This window comes from Panthera uncia (assembly GCF_023721935.1).
Source record: "Panthera uncia isolate 11264 chromosome C1 unlocalized genomic scaffold, Puncia_PCG_1.0 HiC_scaffold_4, whole genome shotgun sequence".
Classification (NCBI taxonomy): domain Eukaryota; kingdom Metazoa; phylum Chordata; class Mammalia; order Carnivora; family Felidae; genus Panthera; species Panthera uncia.
In genome coordinates this window covers 88,651,398-88,672,581 of record NW_026057585.1, presented here as the reverse complement: position 1 = coordinate 88,672,581, position 21,184 = coordinate 88,651,398, and the positions used below count along the sequence as shown (strand labels likewise).

Sequence of the window (21,184 nt, the reverse complement as noted above, 5' to 3'; positions counted from 1 at the left end):
GTTAGGTTTCTTGGAATGGGAGAATTTGAAGGTATAATTAAATACAAAAATCATACTTTGGGGTTGGCCCATTTGGGGACATGGTAAGTAAAAGAAATTCTGAGATTGAGGGAGACTTTTAGGGGACTTTCAGAGATACATACATCTTGTTTCAGAATGAGGGCAGCTATCAGAATTTTGGTGTTTCAGTGTCCATTAAGGTTATTTTCTTGTAAACACAGTTTCTGAGTCTGTTATGACTTTGGTCATGAAGTGTTCTATTTAAGAGGGGCTTTCATATATGTGTTTCTGGATCTCTGGAAGAGAGTTAGGTATGACTTAAGAAAAATAACCTGCGTTGTTGGAGAGCTTAACCACATTCATTATATTTCCTAGTTCTTGTTATCAAGAACCAACTTTCCTTTAACTACCACCTCCCCTATGCCCTTGATTCCACTCCTTTTTACATTTCAACAATCCATTAAAACATGAACTGGAAAGTTAAGAGTTAGAAAAGAAGGGGTGATCTGAAAATGTAACATCCTTCTAGTTGGAAAGATTGATTTTTATTTGTCAATTCAGAGGAATCCATGAATTAGTGTTGGGTCTTTTCCCATTTATCACTATTACCTCCCATTTTCACAGATAATTTAGTACAACCAATATTAGTATATACGGAGTTTGTCATGGGTTGTACAGTCTGTTTGCAAATAAAAACATCTAGTCACAGAAGATCTCTTAGGTCATGTGGTTTGTACCCAGTAACATAAGTTTTATTCATGAAGTCTCAACAAATAATCTGCTAGCCCTTTCTTGGACATTTTCCTTGACCTTGAGGGAACCTTTATTTCTCTCTAATGGGCTTATTTACAACAACGTGCTTCTTGTCTTGAACCCTGAGAGGAAAAAAGATTATCATGGATCTAGGATATTTAAATTCTAGATCAAAATGAAATAGTCTATAAGAATTTCTTAGAAATCGGAGTAAACATTAAGGTAAACTATAAACTTACTGTCTCAAAAATAGCAAATTGAACAGCATCGTTTTGTATAGCTAGAGGACTCTGTTTTTATGGCACCTCTAGCCTTCCTGTGACTTTTAATCCAGGCTACTGGGGTAGAGTAGACATCCCAGAGTACATCCCGTCACTTTTTCCAAGAACCATTTAGTTCATGCAAGGGTTTGGTTGGCAAGATTGGTTACCTAAGAATTATATAGACTAAGAGAAGGGGAAGTCTCAGGAAGGAAATACTGCCTTTACTTAAGAGTTGTCCTGTCCCGTTTTGACCATCCCCTTGCATACTAACAATGTTGTATTTTTGTGTTTTTAGGTTTTTGACAACTATGCAGTCACAGTTATGATTGGTGGAGAGCCATATACTCTTGGACTTTTTGATACTGCAGGTGAAAACTTGATGTCTTTTATGTTTTGGTCTGTAACTATTAACGGTTGCTGGTTGTCTATCTTTTTTGGTGGACATTTTTGGAAACTAGCTTATTAGCAAACCACTTGTCTTTTGTTAACAGTTAGCAGGATTGAATATTGTGATGGTTGATGCTTGATTCAAGGGACAGTCCCAGACCTGGAATGGCAAATAGGAGTTTGGAGTTCCCTGGGTGGATGATGTGGAGAGAGAGAGAGTAGGGCAAGAGCAGGGTACATTAGGCAGGCTGTATTATCAGCCTCTGAAATTTGAAGGCATATTTAGGATTTTTGTCTGTATAATATGCAGACAAGATAGCTTCTTATAGAGATAGCTTGTTATTGTTTACTGTATCTGAAAATACTTTGAAGTTGAGCCAATATGTAGCTCACGATATTGACGTGGTTACCTTTTTAAATTAAAGGAATAAATTGCTTTCTTTCTTTAGTATACTCAATTCCTCAGTGTTATTCTTTTTTTAAATTATTATTTTAATTTTATTTTTAAAATGTTTTGCATGTATTTTTTAATGTTAAATTTTTTTTTTTTTTTTTTTTTTTTTTTTACGTTTATGTGCTTATTTTGAGAGAGCACAAGCAGGCCAGGGGCAGAGAGAGAGAGGGAGAGAGAAAGAATCCCAAGCAAGCTCCACGCTCAGCTTGGAGCCTGATGTAGGGCTCGATCTCACAAACTGTGAGATCATGACCTGAGCCAAATCAAGAATCAGATGCTTAACCAACTGAGCCACACAGGAGCTCCTGTTTCCTCTTTGTTTCAACAGTAGCTGCACATCTTAATTTCTGACTTCTGTCTCTGTAGTCTCTGTTGTTATCAGCTTAGTTAGCCAAAGAAAAATTTCAGAAAGGTAACCTTTTTATATTTAGGAATTCTGAGTGCTTTGCTTTTTGTTTTTTTTTTTTAAGTTTTAATTATTTATTTTTGAGAGAAAGAGCATGTGTGCAAGTGGGGGAGGGGCAGACAGGGAAGGGGACAGAGGATCCGAAGTGGGCTCTGTGCGGACAGCAGAGAGCCCGATGTAGGGCTTGAACCCAGGAACTGTGAGATCATGTCCTGAGCCTAAGGCAGACACTTAACAGACTGAGCCACCCAGGTGCCCCTCGGTGCTTTGCTTTTTGAGTTACGCTCTCCCTGCCTGCCCGCTGACCTACTCCTCTTAAGGAGTATCTTGTACTGCTCACTTTGAGGGACTGTCTAGATTTAGTTGGGAGGATGAAATGGAGACACCGTAGTAAGCAGTTCAGTTTCGAGATCAGTGGCTTTCTGTGGTGTTTTAGACCTTTAAAATGTTTACAAGTTAAAAATTGTATGAGTAATGGTATACTGGAAGAAACTTGGAAATAATAGAAAAAATAAAATAATGACCCATATCTCATGATAGGTGAGGAAATTTTCCGTTTATGTTGCCGTTGGTGGCAATATGCACACAGAAAAAAGATAATTTTTGGCTCCTTGGGGTTGAAAATTAGTTTAAAATTTTATTTTCAAATTTCAGATCAGTATTTTTTTTTTTTTGTTTTTACCTTTAGTGAAGTATAATACAATAGAGTTCAGTCACTTTAAGTGTTTGATTAATTTTGCTGACTGTATAGTTATGTAACCTCCACCATAATCAAGGTCCATCACCTACAAAATTTCCTTATGCTCTGTAACAGTCAGTCCCCTCTTGATCTGGCCCCAGGCAGCCACAGATCTGCTTTCTGTCACTCGGCTAATATGTAGTCTTTTGTGTTTGACTTCTTTTGCTTAGCATAATGTTTTTGAGGTTCATCTATCTGTATCAGTTTTTTTTTTTAATTGGCTGAGTAGTATCCATATTGTGAATATAGCACAATTTGGTTATCAATTTACAAGTTGATGGATGTTTGGGTTCCAGTTTTAAGCTATCTTTTAATCAGTTTAATTTGCCTGACCTGACAAGTGAAACATTCCCAAGTTTTTACATACATAACTTCAATAAACCTGATAACTTGTGATTTCCTGTATTTATGTTTTAGCTTATCACACTTTCCCTCCCTCCCTCCCTCCCTCCCTCCCTCCCTCCCTTCCTTCCTTCCTTCCTTTCTCTCTCTCTCTCTCTCTCTCTCTCTCAGGGAGCGTGCACATGCCTGTGGGGGAGGGACAGGGGGAGAGGGAAAGAGAATCTTTAAGCCATGTGAGGCTTGATCTCATGATTGTGAGATCATGACCTGAGCTGAAATCAAGAGTCAGACGCTTAACAGACTGAGCCACTTAGGCATCCCATAAACAGCATTATTTATAACCTTATAAACAACATTTTTCAACCAAAAAATCCCAAGGTTAAGACCAGTTATAGACCAATTATACACTTTAAACAGGAATCAGAACAAATCTATCATGTTCTTTCTTTATTTTTAATTAGGCTGCATGTCCAGCATGGAACCCGGCACGGGGCTTGAACTCACAACCCTGAGATCAAGACCTGAGTTGAGATCCAGAGTCAGACACTTAACCGAGTGAGCCACCCAGGTGTCCTATCATGTCCTTTAATATGGCAGATTATTTTACATACTGTAGGCACTGGGTGTTAAATATAGATTATTCCTAAATGTAAGTGAAAATTAACAATAATAGTATTTGACTTATTTCATCTTTATATTAGATTCTGAGTCTTTCTGGGGGTTAAAAAAAATTCACTAAGGAAATGATTTTTACCATCCCAGGCAAGTTGTGGGTTTCCAACTTCACTGTTAAGGTCACTTTAAGCCAGAGAGAGAGACAGAGGGGGGGGGGGGGGGAGAGAGAGAGAGAGAGAGAGAGAGAGAGAGTGTGTGTGTGTGTGTGTGTGTGTGTGTGTGTGTGTGTGTTTGGACAGACATTGGAGACCTGGGGTTGTAGGCATCCACAATGAGTCTCTGTCTTTGACACACTTAAGAGGAGACTTGCTATTCTTCTGCAGAGGCCTTAATCTTAGAGTCCCTGTTCCTGATTCTAGTCATGCCATTAGCTTAGTTTTCTTTCTTCTAAAGTTTTGATCACCATGAGATGCCCTTTGACTTCCTTTAACTGTTCGATTACATTTAATCTGCTGACTTTTGGTCATTTTGTTCTCAATTAAAATTTTTTTTTTTTAACGTTTATTTATTTTTTTGAGACAGAGAGAGACAGAGCATGAACAGGGGAGGGTCAGAGAGAAGGAGACACAGAATCTGAAACAGGCTCCAGGCTCTGAGCTGTCAGCACAGAGCCCGACGCGGGGCTCCAACTCACGGACCGCGAGATCATGACCTGAGCCGAAGTCGGCCGCTTAACCGACTGAGCCACCCAGGCGCCCCTGTTCTCAGTTTTTTTAATAGCATTCCTATCTCACCTCTGGCTACAATTCTCTAAGTGTGAAACACAAAGTGACAAAGGAGAACTGTAGTTCTCATACAGAGTCTGTAAACAAAGCTAATGGGTGATGTATAAGGGGCTTGGGAGGTACTGGGGTGCACCTTTTACAGATGTATTTAATACCATCTGAGGTTAGAGATAGGGGGACGCCTGGCCAGCTTAGTTGGTGGAGCGTGCGACTCTTGATCTTGGGGTCGTGAGTTCAAGCCTCAGGTTGGGGTAGAGCTTTACTTTAAAAAAAAAAAAGATAAGAGACAGAGCTCTCTCTCTCTGTCTCACAGCTTTTATTTCTGTCTCTGTGGTTACAACACTAAATTCTTGTTTATGAGTTCCCCCCACAGTTGTTTTCTCCTGTTTTTTCTTCACATGTTGTACTGTTGTGTATTTTGTTCTATATTTAGCTTTTTTTTAACTTAACGTGTTTATATCATATGCTCCTTCCCATGTTGAATAATCCTCACCCCACTGTCATTTCCTTTCTGTGTCAGCATTTAACATTTTACTCTTTATTACAAAGATGCAGGTTTTACTTATTATAGGAAAAAATAATAAAAATACAGACAAACAAAAGGAGAAAATGAAAAAGCATCTGTATTCAGAGACAGTCACGTCTTAGTGTATGTCCTAAGCAGAGTTCTTCCTATATAGTCATTGTACTTATACATAAGGAAAAGGGATACTATTATTTTTTTCTCCCTCTCTGTACCTTCCTTTTTCTCTTACAACAATATGGGGACATCTCTCAATGTTGTACTTGTATGTCATAGTCCTCATGGTGACACAGTAGTTTGTTGTGTGGCAGATCACAGCACAGTTTAGTTTCTCTGTTATGTTTGCAATCCATTTACAGTATTTTATATTAAGGTCTTTTCCTGGTCAAACATTTTTATATTTTGACACCCATTCTTCTTTGTCACTTTTTTCCTAGTTCAATTTTAGACTTACAGAAAAGTTGCTAGTAGCAAAAACACCTTTCCGGTTTCAGCAGTTCTTAATGATTTGTGACTTTCTCTCCCTCTATGAATAATGTTTTTCTTTCTTTTTTTTTTATGTTTATTTATTTTTGAGAGAGATAGAGCATGAGCGGGAGAGGAGCAGAGAGAAAGGGATACACAGAATCTGAAGCAGGCTCTGGGTTCTGAGCTTTCAGCACAAAACCTGACATGGGTCTCAGACTCATGAACCATGAGATCATGACCGAGTGAAGTCGGATGTTTAACCGGCTGAGCCACCCAGGCGCCCCTCGTTTTTATTTCTAAGCCATTTGAGAGTAGGTTGCATACATCATGCCCTTTTGCTTTTCAGTGCTTCAGTGTACGTATTTCTTAAGAGCAAGGATATTCTCTTATGGTATACTTAACAAATTCAGGAAATGTAACATTCTATATAACATTTAAAATTTTAATAGTCAATGCCTAATAATGGCCTTATAGCACGTTCTGATCTAGCATCATACGTTGCATGTAGTGGTTACTTTCTTTAGTGCCCTTTAGTATGGAACTTCAGCCCTTCACGCCATTGGCATTTTTTAAGGAAACAGGCCGGTTCTTTTGTATAATGTTTCTCAGTTTGAGTTTGCCTATTTCCTTACGAGTGGATTCAGAATATGCATTTTTGGTTGGAATACCAAATGAGTAATGTTGTGTCTGTCCTAAAGTATTACTTTTTTGTTAAAAGTAATTTTGATCATTTGGTCAAGGTGTCCAGTTTTTCTACCATATGTTTAGAATTTTTCTTTTTGTAGTTGGTAATTGGTGAGAAGACACTTTAAAACCATGTGAATATTCTGGTCTTATTAAAGAGCCTCTCTCTAGATTTAATAATGATTGACAATTCTTGCCAGAACCAATTTTTCCTACGGTGGTTGCAAAGTGGGAGCGTAAGTGTGTTCCTTGCTGTGGAGGTCTGGCCAGAGAGGCGACGGCGCACACAGATGTGACGCGGTGCAGAATCTGGTCCTGAGAATCGGTCGTCCGCTGGGGGAAAACAGCAGCGTATTGCATCTGGATAATGAGCTTTTTTTGGTGACACCCTCAGTTCAGACTGACTCTAGGAGTCCTCTTGGCCTTCACCAGTTCCCTGTTTTCCTCTCCTTTCCTTCTGTAGTCCGAAGCTTGGTTCCTAGAAAGGGTTTCAGTATATTTTCTCATCTTCAGTCCTAAACTACACATAAAATAGTTTCAGACTTGCTGTATACCACACCGCTGTGAAAGACAAGTGTTCAGGATTTGCCTGCAGTTCTTTTTTTCTTATTCTTTTTTTTTTTTTTTTAATTTTTTAACACTTATTTATTTTTGAGACAGAGACAGAGCATGAACGGGGGAGGGGCAGAGAGAGAGGGAGACACAGAATCGGAAGCAGGCTCCAGGCTCTGAGCCATCAGCCCAGAGCCCGACGCGGGGCTCGAACTCACAGACCGTGAGATCGTGACCTGAGCTGAAGTCAGACGCTCAACCGACTGAGCCACCCAGGCGCCCCTTCTTATTCTGATAGCAGACAAAGTTTTCTGTTCAGAAGCTACTTGGATTTGTACCCTGCCCCTCTTTAGTGTGCTTATGTTATCTGGAATTCCTTTGTCAGTTTGATTTGTTTATCTTTACATTAAATTTTACATTGTTTTTCCACATCCCCATTTATTTTATTTTTATATACAATTTTATAATTGTTTTCTTAGGTTCAGTTTTCAGGGAAGATCTCTTCACTTTTGAACGTTAATCATTGTAATTCTATTAGTCATTTCAGGCATTACCATGAAAAAGAGAAAGCTTGGGCTTTGATGCTAGACAGAGCAGTTAGCTGGACAGCTGGCAAGTTTCTTGACTGGATCTTAATTACCTTGAAATGTAAAATGTTTAAAGTAGTTTCCTCTTAGAGGTTCTGTGAGACTGAATGATAAATAATCAATTTTAAAAAGTGTAGGGGCACCTGGGTGGCTCAGGTGGTTAAGTGTCCGACTTCAGCTCAGGCCATGATCTCACGGTTCGTGAGTTCGAGCCCCGCGTTGGGTTCTGTGCTGACAGCCCAGAGCCTGGAGCCTGCTGTGGATGCTGTGTCTCTCTCTCTCTCTCTCTGCCCCTCCCCTGCTCATGCGCGCTCGCTCGCTCTCTCTCTCTCTCTCTCTCTCTCTCTCTCCCTCCCTCTCCCTCTCCCCCTCCCCCTCTCGATAAATGAACATTAAAAAAATACTTAAAAAGTGTATACATATACATGTAAACTCAGGAGCTGTATATTTATGATTCCTACACTTTGTATATTAAAAAAATCAGAATAGTGACTTGGATGTTTTTGGTGCAGAGCTAATATTTTTCTCTTTGTTTAGCAGATGAATAATACTCAGAACAAGTCAGAGTAGTTTGATCTGGTTTACCTGATTCTGTGTTTTTGTTTTGTTTTGTTTTCAAATAAACTCCTTTCTAGGGCGCCTGGGTGGCTCAGTCGGTTAAGTGTCTGACTTTTGATTTCGGCTCAGGTCATGATCTCACAGTTCATGAGTTTGAGCCCTGAATCAGGCTCTGCGCTCACAGTGGTGGAGCCTGCTTGGGATTCTGTCTCCCTCTCTCTCCGCCTCTCTCCTGTGTGCATGCGTTCTCTCTCAAAATAAATAAATAAACTTAAAAAAATATATAAACAAACTCCTTTCTTTCATTGAGGCATTTTCTAGTATCTGAAAGCTTTCTGCACTTACTGATTAATTACATCAGCAGGAAGACTGTGCTCTCCACAGAGATTTGTATAGACTTCTCGGTCTCTAGTATAGTGCCATTATGGAATCTTCAGAGGGCCATTTTGACTAAAATTTCAGTTTTTAGTAAATTCTGCATTAACATGCAATAGTCTAGATTTTTACAGATGATATACATAAAATGGTAGGAATCTCAGGTTCCAGGGTGTCCCCATTTATTTTCAGATTTTTTTTTTGTTTGTTTTCCAGCAGATGTTCTAAAATTATTTAGGAATGGGCCTCATGTCACAGATGAGGCAGGATCATTAAATGCCATTAAATTTTGAATAATCAGTTGGAGAAAAAAATGTTGAGGTTTGAATCTGTAGCGGTGAATACTGTGAAATGTTTAATTTGCTTTCTTGTGTTTATAGTGTCCTGCTGGAGCTCTCTAAAAATGTTGCTTTTGGCAGTAAATTCTTATTTTTCATACCATGAGGTTCTTTCAGACTTTCATATAGGTCAGAATCTTCAGTGCAAACCGAGTTAATTTCTCTTGAATTTAAAATTTTAATAGGAGATTCTAAGCAAGAGGAAGATCAGCAATCCATGTGAGATGTATCCCTGCTTTTTGGCAAGTGTTGGAAATTAAGCAGTGAGCTGGTGTGGTGTTAGAGTAGGTATAATTTAAGACTTGTAGTCAGAACCTGACTTAACACATAGAGTGAAATTTTCTTTAAAAAAATTTTTTTTGATCTTTATTTTTGAGAGCGAGAGAGAGAGAGAGAGGGAGAGAGAGGGGAACAGAGGGAGAGAGAGACACAGAATCCGAAGTAGGCTCCAGGCTCTGAGCTGTCAGCACAGAGTCCGATGCAGGGCTTGAACTCACAAACTGCAAGTTCATGACCTGAGCCAGAGTTGGATGCTCAACTGACTGAGCCACCCCAGGCGCACCCCAAGAGTGAAATTTTTTTGATCATGTTGTGTATCTTAAAGGATGCTGAATGATAACTTTGTCTCTGTGGAATGCATTATAGTTATTTGTGACATACTGAGAGGATACAGGATACATTTTAGCTGGATAAATGATGCTTGGATAGTGAAAGATCTTGCTCATCTTAAGGGATCCTATTCATTGTGTTTCCTTAATTGTAGCACTTGTGGGAGAAGTAGAGGTAAGGTAGCCTACTTTTTGTTTATTGGGCAGTTTCATTTCTGATTTTTTTTTTTTTTTTTTTTTTTGCTCTTGGGGAAGGGAAAAGAAAGATATGTAGCTTTGAAGGCATACCACAAATAAACGGACTGACCAACACTGCTTTGGACCCAGTATTCAAAAAGAATGGGTATATTTGTTACAATCCATCTGAGCAGAAGGTTGGTTACACATAACACATGTAGTGTAGCACATTGGACATTCATGTAGATGCTCTTATTGGTGCTCAGGAATATAGAGTTGGATCTATATATTTTTTAATGTTTATTTATTTTGAGAGAGAGGGAGAGTGAGAGAGTGTGCATGAGCAGGGGAGGGGCGGAGAGAGAGGGAGAGAGAGAATTCCAAATGGGCTCCCCACTGTCGGCGCAGAGCCACATGTGGGGCTTGATGTCACAAACTGAGATGATGACCTGAGGTGAAATCAATAGTCAGATGCTTAACTGAGCCACCCAGGCGCACCTTTTTTTTTTTTTTTTTTAAATCCGAACTTACACGGATTGATTGCAGTGGCTGCATGACTAAAAATGAAGCCGTTTTTAGTCTTTGCTAGACTTGATTTTTTTGAAATATATTCATTCCATTTGAATAGGGAATAGAGCTAAGGAAAGGTGTATGAATAGCTGTACTTTTTTGTTTATTTATTTTTTAATGTTTATTTTTGACACAGAGAGAGACAGAGCATGAGCGGGGGAGGGGCAGAGAGCGAGGGAGACACAGAATCTGAAACAGGCTCCAGGCTCTGAGCGGTCAGCACAGAGCCTGATGCGGGACCCGAACTCACAAACCACGAGATCATGACCTGAGCTGAAGTTGGATGCTTAACCGACTGAGCCACCCAGACGCCCCTGTACTTTTTTTTTTTTTTTTTTTTTTAAACAAGACTTGGCTAATTGTTTTGTCTTATTTTTTAAATTTATTTTTTGTTTTGTTGTTTTATTGGAGCTTTGATATGCGATGTGTCAAAGCTCCAGCCAGTGTTAAAGCTCAGGCAGTTTAGATAGAATTAAGGAGTTTGCTGATTTTGTTTTAAGCCCATTCTTTTCTTTTTAAAGCTTTTCCATGTCTGTAATTTTATATTATACATTGTAATTTAAGAAGTGAAAATTATACTTCTAAGTGCATACCTTTAAAGCCTTTGCTTCTGACCCTAGCAAATTGTTAGTCAGTATTCAGTAAATATTAGACATGCTAATGGTGATTTTATTTATTTGTAACCTCCTCCCTTATCCCTTTTTGCTTAAGCTTCATTGAATCTCTGTATTGTCCTGAAGATACCTTTATTGTCTACTCACAGTGTATTGCTTTCTCAAGTGGCAATAGCAGTAATATCTTTAATTATTATGTTTTAGCTAAATTCTTGTCTTCTCTCTTAATGCTGGCAAAAAAAAAAAGTTTTTACTGGCATACAGAATATTTAACTTCCTTCCCCCCTCCCTCCCCTTAAAAATGTTTTTATTGTGGTAAAATATCCATAATATAGAATTTATTGTTTTAGCCATTTTTAAGTTCATTGGCCACTAAGTACTTAAATGTTCTTTTAATACACAGGATTGCTGGGGCACCTGGGTGGCCCAGTCGGTTAAGTGTTTTGATTTCAGCTTAGGTCATGACCTCATGGCTTGAGTGTTCGAGCCCCGTGTGCCCCTGTGCTGACAGTTCAGAGCCTGGAGCCTGCTTCGGATTCTGTGTCTCCCTCTCTCTCTGCCCCTCCCCTGCTCATGCACTCATTCTCTGTCTCTCTCTCTCTCAAAAATAAATAAACGTTAAAAAAAATTAACAACAACACAGGATTGCTGTAGCTCATTTTAAAATTTATTTATTTACTTATTTATTTTTGAGAGACAGAGAGAGAGACAACGAGACAGCATGTGAACAGGGAAGGAGCAGAGAGAGAGAGAGAGAGAGAGAGAGAGAGAGAGAGAGAGAGACAGAATGCGAAGCAGGCTCCAGGCTCCAAGCTGTCAGTACAGAGCCTGATGCAGGGCTCGAACTCACGAACTGTGAGATCATGACCTGAGCCGAAGTGGGACGCTTAACCCACTGAGCCACCCAGATGCCCCTGCTGTAGCTCATTTTAGAAATTGGAATATTAAACCCAGTCTGGCAACTCCTCCCCTCCCTTCAGTTTTGGAAATGTGTATAGGTGTTTTTAAAAACTTTTTATCTAGAAATAATTTTTAAGCCTGCAGAACAGTTGTATAAATAGTACCAGGAGCCTCCTTTAACCAGGTTTACAATTAGCTTTTTGCCCTATTTGCTTTATTATTCTCTTTCAATGTAGTATGCACATGAATTGTTTTTCCCTGAATTTTTTGAGAGTAAGTTGCATACACATAGCCATTTAGTCTTGAATAAGTATGTACTTCCTAAGAACGGAGATGTTCTTGTATAATAGTAAATAGCTCCTGGAAATTTAACATTGATACAGTACTTGAATCCAACATCTATATTCCAACTTTGTTAGTTGAGCTGAGTCCAGTGTTTTTTGCTTTCAGTAATGGATCATGTATTGCATTTAGTTGTCATGTCTTTTTAGTTTCTTAATTTGGATCAGTTCTTCAGCCTTTTTGGTCTTTAATGGCATTATTTTTATAGAATACAGGCCCATCCCTCTCTCTCCTCCCCTTATAAAATGTTCCTCACTTTTGAGTTTGGTCTGTGTTTCCTCATGATTAGGTTCAGATTATGCAGTTTTGGTTGGAATAGTCCATTAGTGATGTGTCTTTCTCAGGATCTACATCTAGGGGCACACAGTGTTCATCTGCTACTCATTGGTGTTGGTAATTTTAATGACTCAGTCAAGGTGATGTCCAGTTTCTTCACAAGATAGTTCTCTTTTTCCCCTTGCAGTTTATCAGCGGTGATTAAGACCATAAAAACATTCTCTTTTCAACTGGATTTTTCTCATGTAGATTTTGCCTTCACTGATTCTTGCTGAGTTATCTTTTCTGGGTGTTCTCAGTTTCACATGATGGTCTTACACGTTAACTAAGCCTGTGAGCGTGCTTTGGTAATCATGATGGACAGTGAATTTTGTCTTCTGGGTTTCACTGAGATTTTTGTTTCCTTAGATGGTTTCACTGTGATTCTTTTTCTTTTTTTTTTAAGTTTATTCATTTCGAGAGAGAGAGCGAGCGAGCGGGGGATGGGCAGAGAGAGAGAGAGAGAGAGAAAGAATCCCAAGTAGGCTCTGCACTGTCAGCACGGAGCCTGACACAGGGCTTGAACCCACAAAACATGAGATCATGCCCAGAGCCGAAACCAAGAGTTGGACGCTTAACTGACTGAGCCACCCAGGCGCCCCTCAATGTGATTATTTCTTAACCAGATTTGAGTAGGATTGATTTTAACCATTTCTGTAGCAACAGTTTATTTTTTTTTTATTACATCGTTGTTGGGTTGCTAATGGACTCATAGACTGAAAACTACAGATTGGTAATAAACACACCTAATGTATAATGAATTCATTGTTGTTCTCAGGGCTTGAAATATTAAATAGAATTAGCTGAGTAAGAATGTTCATCAAAGATTATTTTACAAAAACCATACATTTTATTAGATCAGTAAGTTGCTTTCTTAGTAATGGTCAGTGTACTGTTAGCCGCATGCTTAATCTTTTGACTGACTTGTGATTTTGAAATTGTGAGGACACCAAGATTCAGTTGCTGACTTCTCCAATTTCCCCCACCCAGGGCAAGAGGATTATGACAGATTACGACCGCTGAGTTATCCACAAACAGATGTATTTCTAGTCTGTTTTTCAGTGGTCTCTCCATCCTCATTTGAAAATGTGAAGGAGAAGGTGAGTTGGTCAGATTTTCTTGCCCTGAAGAAGGTGGTCACAGAACTTCTGTTGAGTTGTCCTGAATAGCTTTACAGGCTTGTGGATTAATGCAGGTGTATTTTTTAAAATACCTTTCCTCTAGTGGGTGCCTGAGATAACTCACCACTGTCCAAAGACTCCTTTCTTGCTTGTTGGGACCCAAATTGATCTCCGAGATGACCCCTCTACGATTGAGAAACTTGCCAAGAACAAACAGAAGCCTATCACTCCAGAGACTGCTGAAAAGCTGGCCCGTGACCTGAAGGCGGTCAAGTATGTGGAGTGTTCTGCACTCACACAGGTGAGGACTGTGCCATCCCCATGTTTGTGTACAGTTGGGTAGTTTCTGAGCATTAGGATTTGGGGGTTATTTTTAACAGTGGTCTGCAGTGCTTACGAAAGCTGCCCGGGTCCCATTAGGACCAGCTTCCCAGTACATATTCTTTTGCTAGAGGTTCTGTGTTTATGGAGAGAAGTGTTAATCTCTCAGTGAAACTCTTGTGTTGGTGAGCTTCCATACTGTACTGAATCATTTGTAGTGGTCAGGGATTGTGTTAAAAAAAAAAACAATTTTATGGGAAAGTTCCAGGTTAGCACAGACTTACAAGAGAGGATATGAATGATTTTTTCCCCCCAGACACTTAAATTTTTATCTAAATGTATTTGATCTTTTCTCATCAATTCTGACCATTGACGCCACAGTTTCTGGGGTAATTCAACTGACATAGGGAATTAATCATAATAATTGAGACTTTCGTGTCAGAGAAAGCTGCCTTGGCTATTTTTCAAGCATGTGTTGTAGGGAGTCCGTGCCTTTTTTTAGTTTATTTATTGATTTTGAGAGAGAGAGAAAGAACAAGTGGGGAAGAGGCAGAGAGAGAGAGAGAGAGAGAAGGAGAGAGAGAGAGAGAGAGAGAGAGGGAGAGAGAGAGAGAATCCCTAGCAGGCTCTGCCGCAAGTGCACAGCCTGATGAGGGGCTCCATCCTGCGAACCGTGAGATCATGACCTGAGTCGAGACCAAGAGCCAAACGCTTAACCAACCGAGCCACCCAGGTGCCCTAGTTGTTCTTAGGTTTTTAGAGACATTCCTTCCTCATGTGGTCCCCTTGGTCCCTCCTCTGTCCCTGTCTGAATAATCTAACCGGAGCTACTCTCCTAGTTTGATGGGATGCATCAGATTCTGAGGGTAGGAGTGGTGCTAGAATATTTAGAGTGAGAGTTGCGACCGGCCTGTGCGCTTTTGCCTTCTCCACCTTCGAGGTGTGCCTGACCGGCTGTCCCTTCTGAGTACTGTTCTGGAGGCAGAGGGAGAGGTTCCGGAGATAGCACAGAGCTCTTCAGTTCTGGTGGTGCTGGTGCTTTGACATCGGAACGGCGGGCAGATGTGTCTCATTAAAACCGGGCAGGGCTGAAGAGGTTTACTGTAATTACGTTAAGTCCAGTTACATCTATCATGCTTACATTTGTAGGTGATTGCACTTTCTGTCAAGTTTTTAAAAAAGCACTACTGGATTCTTGATGATCTGTAACTGAGGCAAATGACCTACATAATTACTTATTATGCATGTACTTGGGCATTTAGTATGGATGGCCTAGACATAATTTAATAATCTCCAATTCAGTGCTAGTTTGGATATTTAAAGATAAAATTGTTACGCTTAGCTGGATGTTCCACAGGATAGTTTCAAGGTCAAAAATCATTCTCCCAAACCCAGTTTTCTTTGGCGGTTCAGTTCTTTTAAAGTCAGAAGATTTTACCTTCCCTTACACATGTAGCACCGACTGAAATTTAAAAAACAAAAAAAGCCTGATGCTTCTGTGCTTTGATACCATCAGAAAAGTGTGTGTGTGTGTGTGTGTGTGTGTGTGTGTGTGTGTGTGTGTTGGGCAAGGATCTATGTGGAACATGTGTGTCAGGTTATAACTAATCTATATGCATCATTTGCATACCCCTGTTCTCTAAATATGGGTTGCTTTTGGGGAGAAATGGAGGTAAATAGACCAGGTGGACTCCACTCTAGGTCACTGGTGAAGTTTATTTTAAAGAATTGGATGCTTCCATCTAAGATTTTTTACACTATGAACAAGTTTATATAATAAGTCTGCGGACAGTAGGAATTTGAAAAGGCCTTAGCAACTCCATTTTTCTTACCAGATTTTGAAGATTGGAGAAGTCAAAAGAGAAGATAGAAAATGGGGTGTCTGGTTGTGTTTGGGAGATAAGAGCTCAGGACTCCAGATTCCATTTGTTGGTTCCTCTAAGACTGACCTCTTCATGTAATCAGATAGTGGGTAAAGCAAAAATTAGTTTTGTTTTGTAAGGGATTAGTTGATGTTGTCAATAAGCAAGAAAGGATTTGCTTTTTGGGAAGGGGTGCCCTAGTTTCTCATGGATGTCCTCCTCTTTTCTCCCTTATAAAATGCATTGCCCTTTCTGCCCTCCCTGTTTCCTTTTGTATGTGACCATCAGAGTTTGCTCTGAGACACGTAGAAAGAATTTCATAGGAACTTTACTTTTGTTTACCGTTCCTACTTTGTCAAAGACCTGGAAGAACACTTTTAAACCTCTTTGCTTCTTTTTAAGTACTTCATGTTCTCATTCTTTTTTTGTACCTCATGGAGTGTGTGGGTGCCAGTCCTCTGGGATGCCTAGGGTGGGGTGGAAATACCTGGGGTAGGCTGGGGCTGGCACTCGTTACTGGAGCTGTGTTCCGGGGTTTGGAGAAATTTTTATTTGGGATCAAACTGACTTAAAGAACACGTGAAACCTCTTTGGGTGGTAAACCTGTGGCTTCAGATTTAGGTGAGTTTAGGTGAGTCTGTAGACCTGGGCCCAAGGTACCAACCATTGCTGCTGAGTCACACTGTCACGTTGGAGTTCTGCCTGAGGTGTAAGTGTATTTCTGCGTCTTAATCCCTGTATATCTGAGAGTGTTCTTTGTTTTCACTCCATGCTTTATGCTCTGATACCCATGCAGACATCTTAAAGCATTGGACTGCTTGCTGAAACTCCTTCTAGACCCCATTCTTTGTTTTCCTATGACTTGGGTGGTGGTTACTTGCTCCAATAACATTACTGAATAACTGAGGTGTATGCTGTTTCTAGAGTCTGTTCTTTAAATTTCTCCCAGTTGGTCCTGTTGAACAATTAAATACACTCTTTCTGAATGCCTGAACCTTACTGTTCTGGGAAACCGATTTACTCTGAAATCCTGATTAATCCCATCCAGATAAGTCATTGAATCTAGAAACATGTAGCATGCCTGTGCGTCTGCCGTTCATGTCCTTCAGTTATTCAGGGGCTGAATTCACAGAAGCCTGAAACTGTATTAGATTTAGTTCCAGAATGTGTGTGTCCTTCTTCTCATTGGAAATACAGGGGAATTCTACAAGGCTTACTTATCCAGTGCGCCCAGCCCCGTCTTTTGTTTACAAATGCGTTTTTCTCTCCTGGCATTTTCATTAACACGTTGTAAGATTCGATTTCAAAGCGTGATTGTTTTAGAAGTCAACATCTAACATTTCCATAAAAATTGCTTTCTTGCTTGGTTAACGTTTTTTAAAATGTAAGAAGTTCCTATTTAGTTACCTACTCTCCTATTAATGGGCTTGAGGTTTAGCTTCGTGGCAGTTATTTTTCTCAAGGCGCATTGCTTCTGTGAATTCAGCCCATTTAATCCGGACTGCTATTGGATCTGCTAGTCTTTCTAATCCTCTAACCTGGCTGCTATTCTCTCTCCTCCCCTCTGTCTTGTAGAGAGGTCTGAAGAATGTGTTTGATGAGGCTATCCTAGCTGCCCTCGAGCCTCCGGAAACTCAACCCAAAAGGAAGTGCTGTATATTCTAAACTGTTTTCTCCTTCCCCTCTTTGCTGCTGCTTCCTGTCCCACTACTGTAGAAAGAGCATTTAAAAACAAAGGAATAAAACCATCCTGTTTGAAAGCCTCTGCGTCTTTGTACTCACCACCTGAGAGCAACCTCTGTATTAGTTTTTGATCAAGAATGCAATATCTTATAGAATATTTTTTGTGATTAGTAGTCAAGTTGGACTTGCTTAACTTTCTGCTTCTTGAGTTGCCTGATGCTTAGAGCTTTTTGGTTTGGAATACTATTGCAAAAGGGAACTTGGTCTGGCATAAGAATGTTCTCTTGGAAAAAATAAGAAGAGTTTTAACACTTCTTAGTTCTAGATGAAGAAAATAACACAAACATCATTTTACTCTTATGATCAATTGTAATTGTACTTGCATGACAAACCATGGAAAAAGGGTGGCCTACTAGTAGAGTGTAACGGGGAAGGGAGGATTCTCGTCTGGTTTTCCTTTGTGCAGTGAAACTTTGTGTTGCTATCGCTTTGGCTGTCTGTGCTGTAGTGGAGTATTTGTCGGTCTGGGGTGGGAAAGGTATTAATGTATCTGCTACTGCTTTATGAAACCATTTGTTACACTATCTTTTAAGAATAGCATCCATTTTAACGGTTGACTTAAGGGTTTGTTAATGTTGAGATGTAAAGCTGCCGCCTTTATGTTTTCCTGCTTCTGATTTTATTGTTGTGAGGGAAACATACAATTGTGGTTGCCTTCAAATTTTGAAATTAAAAATATACAATTGTTTGTATAAATGCCTGATGAAGCTTTATTCCTGTTGCACCGACTGGTTCTAGTTTTACATATGTATCGGGTGCCCACATTTTGCTTCCTTAGCCCCCTGGCTCTGTCCGATTGGTGGGATACAGGGAGTTCAGAGTGAATGTCTTTGACGCAGCCGCAGTAGCCGCTCTCCCTCCATCCCTGCCTGCGCCCTCCATGTAACAAGGATGCCGCTGCCCACTGCCCACTGCCAGCCCTCGCGGTCCTGGTCCATGCTCCGCTGTTTCATTGGGATGCAGAGCTGCTTCACTCGTGTTTATGTGAAACGTTGTAGCGGCATATTACACAGCTCACGTTGAATGAGCAAATGACACATGTGGCTTGTTTGCTTCTCGTGACATACATTGGTCTGCAGAAAGCTTTCCCAAAGGACCACTGTCTCATTCATGAATATCTGCTCCTCTGCTCCTGAATTGCTGGATCCTTCCAGTGTCCTGCCTGGACAAAACTTGGTGAAGCGGGGGGGTCGTGTGGAGATTCAGGGTTGTTTTTAACGTTTCGTTCTTTGCCAACTCTCGGGGCTTTGAATGTTTGTAATTTGATCTTTGGCTTCAGTATACTGAAAATCAGACTGCCCCTTTTTTTTCTTTCTGCCCCTTTTCAGAAAGGCCTAAAGAATGTATTTGACGAAGCGATATTGGCTGCCCTGGAGCCTCCAGAACCGAAGAAGACCCGCAGGTGTGTGCTGCTATGAACATCTCCAGAGCCCTTTCCGCACAGCTGGTGTCAGCGTCGTACTAAAAGCAATGTTAAATCAAACTAAAGATTGAAAATTAAAATTCGTTTTTGCAATAATGACAAATGCCCTGCACCTACCCACATGCACTCGTGTGAGACAAGGCCCATAGGTATGGTCCCCGTCCCCCTCTCAGTACTCGTTAATTTGAGTAATTGTGTATTGTCAGAAAAGCGGTTAGTACTAGTTTTTTTTCTGTCGTTTAAAAAAAAAAAAAAAAATTTTTTTTTTTTTTTTTTAATTTTTTTTTGGTTTGTTTGTTTGTTTGTTTAAAAGCAAGGCATGCTTGTGATGACTCTGTAACAGACTAATTTGGGCTGTTGAAGCTGCTCCCGGGGCTCCATCCACTCTGGAGAATAATCCGGGACATTTAGGGGTTTTGTTTTTGTTTTTGTTCTTTTTGTTTTTGTTTTTTTTCTTTTTTTTGGGGGGGGGGAGTGTGTGTGGGGTTTGTTTTTATTTAGTCATGTTTTTTAAATTCAGTAACCATTGGACAGCCCTTAAGGGGAGGAGGATGGATTGACTCCACATTCCACTTCCTAGATCTAGTTTAGAACACTTGTCCCCCACCTGGTGCTCTTAGGAAGGAGTATAGTAAATGCCTCATTTAATAACATACTCCTTTTTGAAAGTTGCCTTTCTCTCCACCCTTGAGTAGGTCTAGTACTTGATGAAACTCATGAAAGCGGGTGGAACCTGTCTTGCCCCTCCTCTTTTCTAGGATGCACTCTATATGTGACTGTGACTTTCAAGGAAATTTGTTTGCCATTTGCTGATTTTTTTTTTTTTTGAAGTTAATCTCTAACTTCGTTCACTGATAAATGAAGAAAAGTATTGCACCTTTTGAAATACACCAAATGGATTGAGTACGTAATTAAAAACCGTTTTTTTCCCTGTCAGTCATTGTCTTACATGCTTAGCGTAGATGTCCAGCTTAATGGCGTATGATACGGTGTTCCTAGAACACAGCCGGAGACCTGGTAGATGGAGGAAGTGTGAGGGGTGGTGCTAGAAGACAGATGTCTGTGGAATGATGCACATCCTCTTTCAAGTTGGAGGATGGAGACAGACCTGCTTCATGAAGAAGCTGGGGGTGCGGGTGGGGGTGGGGAGGACATTTAACAACGTGGGGACCAGTCAGGGGAATCCCCTTACTTCTGTTTTGCATACGAGGAACCCTAGAGTAGCTAGTTACGGCTCTCTAGTTTAGTAAAAAAAATCATGGAGTCTTATGAAGACTCTTCATAAGTGTTAATGGGGATTTTATCTGCTTATTTTGGTTGCAGTTCCCAATTTTTAAAAATGTTTAGGTAATCTTCTCCGCCTTCCCCAAATCCTAATTCTTGTAGAGTCGTTAGTGTCGAACCAATGCTTTCACATGTCTCAATTCTTTGTACATGCGTTCTTTTCAGATGTATTAAACAAACAAAAAACCCTTCACAAGCCAGCCTGGGGGTTGTTCTTTTCCCTCCGCCTCTTTTTAGATACTTAGGAGCGGGAACTGGTCTCTTAGTAACATCAGTTTCTAACAAATTATGGGATGAGATTTTAAAGTTTTATTTATTGATTTTTATGTACTTTTTAAAATTTCCTTTCTGGCCTCCAGGTCGATGCCTTCTACCCTGAGTTTGGCAGGTGCCCTGCAGACTCCCTCTCTTTAAAACCAAGTGGGTGCATAGCGGCCCTTAGCGAGGGTGACGCTCAGGAAGCCCACCGCTCGTGTTGTCGGGAGGGAATGGCAGCACACCTGTCTCTCATCCATCGATTAATTGGGAAGCAGCCAGTTTTCTTCCCAAGTTTTCCGTTTTAGTGCTTTTCAGACCTTGTTAACTTACTGGAGTGCACCTTGAGCAGTGAGTATTTAAAAGCCTTCCGTGTATTTCTAGAATGCGGCCGAGTTGGAGAACCCATTGCTCCTAGATTGTTACCCAAACTGCTTCCATCAGATTCCAGATCTGTACTGTGAATCTTTTTTTTTTTTTTTTTAATTTTTAATGTTTATTTTTGAGAGAGAGACAGAGAGAGACAGTGCAAGTGAGGGAGGGGCAGAGAGAGAGGGAGACACAGAATCCGAAGCAGGCTCCAGGCTCCGAGCTGTCGGCACAGAGCCCGGCATGGGGCTCAAACTCAAGAACTGTGAGATCGTGACCTGAGCCAAAGTCGGACGCTCAACCGACTGAGCCACCTAGGCGCCCCTGCACTGTGAATCTTAACATGGGACACATTTTCTTTAAGTGATAGGAATGATTCATTACTTTAAGGGCGTTCTGCTGAACTGTATGAGAATCTTCGAAACTAAGAGCTGTTAGTAAAGTGTAACCT

The 21,184-nt window shown here is 40.4% G+C and overlaps 1 protein-coding gene across 2 annotated transcripts in view; it reads left to right on the top strand.

Moving 5' to 3' along the window:
* Window positions 1-20,309, top strand: part of CDC42 (cell division cycle 42) — a 52,702-nt gene extending 32,393 nt beyond the window's left edge. The window contains exons 3-6 of one of the 2 annotated variants that reach the window (XM_049617862.1): window positions 1,312-1,384; window positions 13,346-13,455; window positions 13,580-13,777; window positions 18,731-20,309. In XM_049617862.1, coding sequence (XP_049473819.1) covers window positions 1,312-1,384; window positions 13,346-13,455; window positions 13,580-13,777; window positions 18,731-18,820 — 471 coding nt within the window. In that variant the 3' untranslated portion in view covers window positions 18,821-20,309. The other variant, XM_049617863.1, reaches the window with a different exon arrangement.
* Window positions 20,310-21,184: the final 875 nt, after the last annotated feature.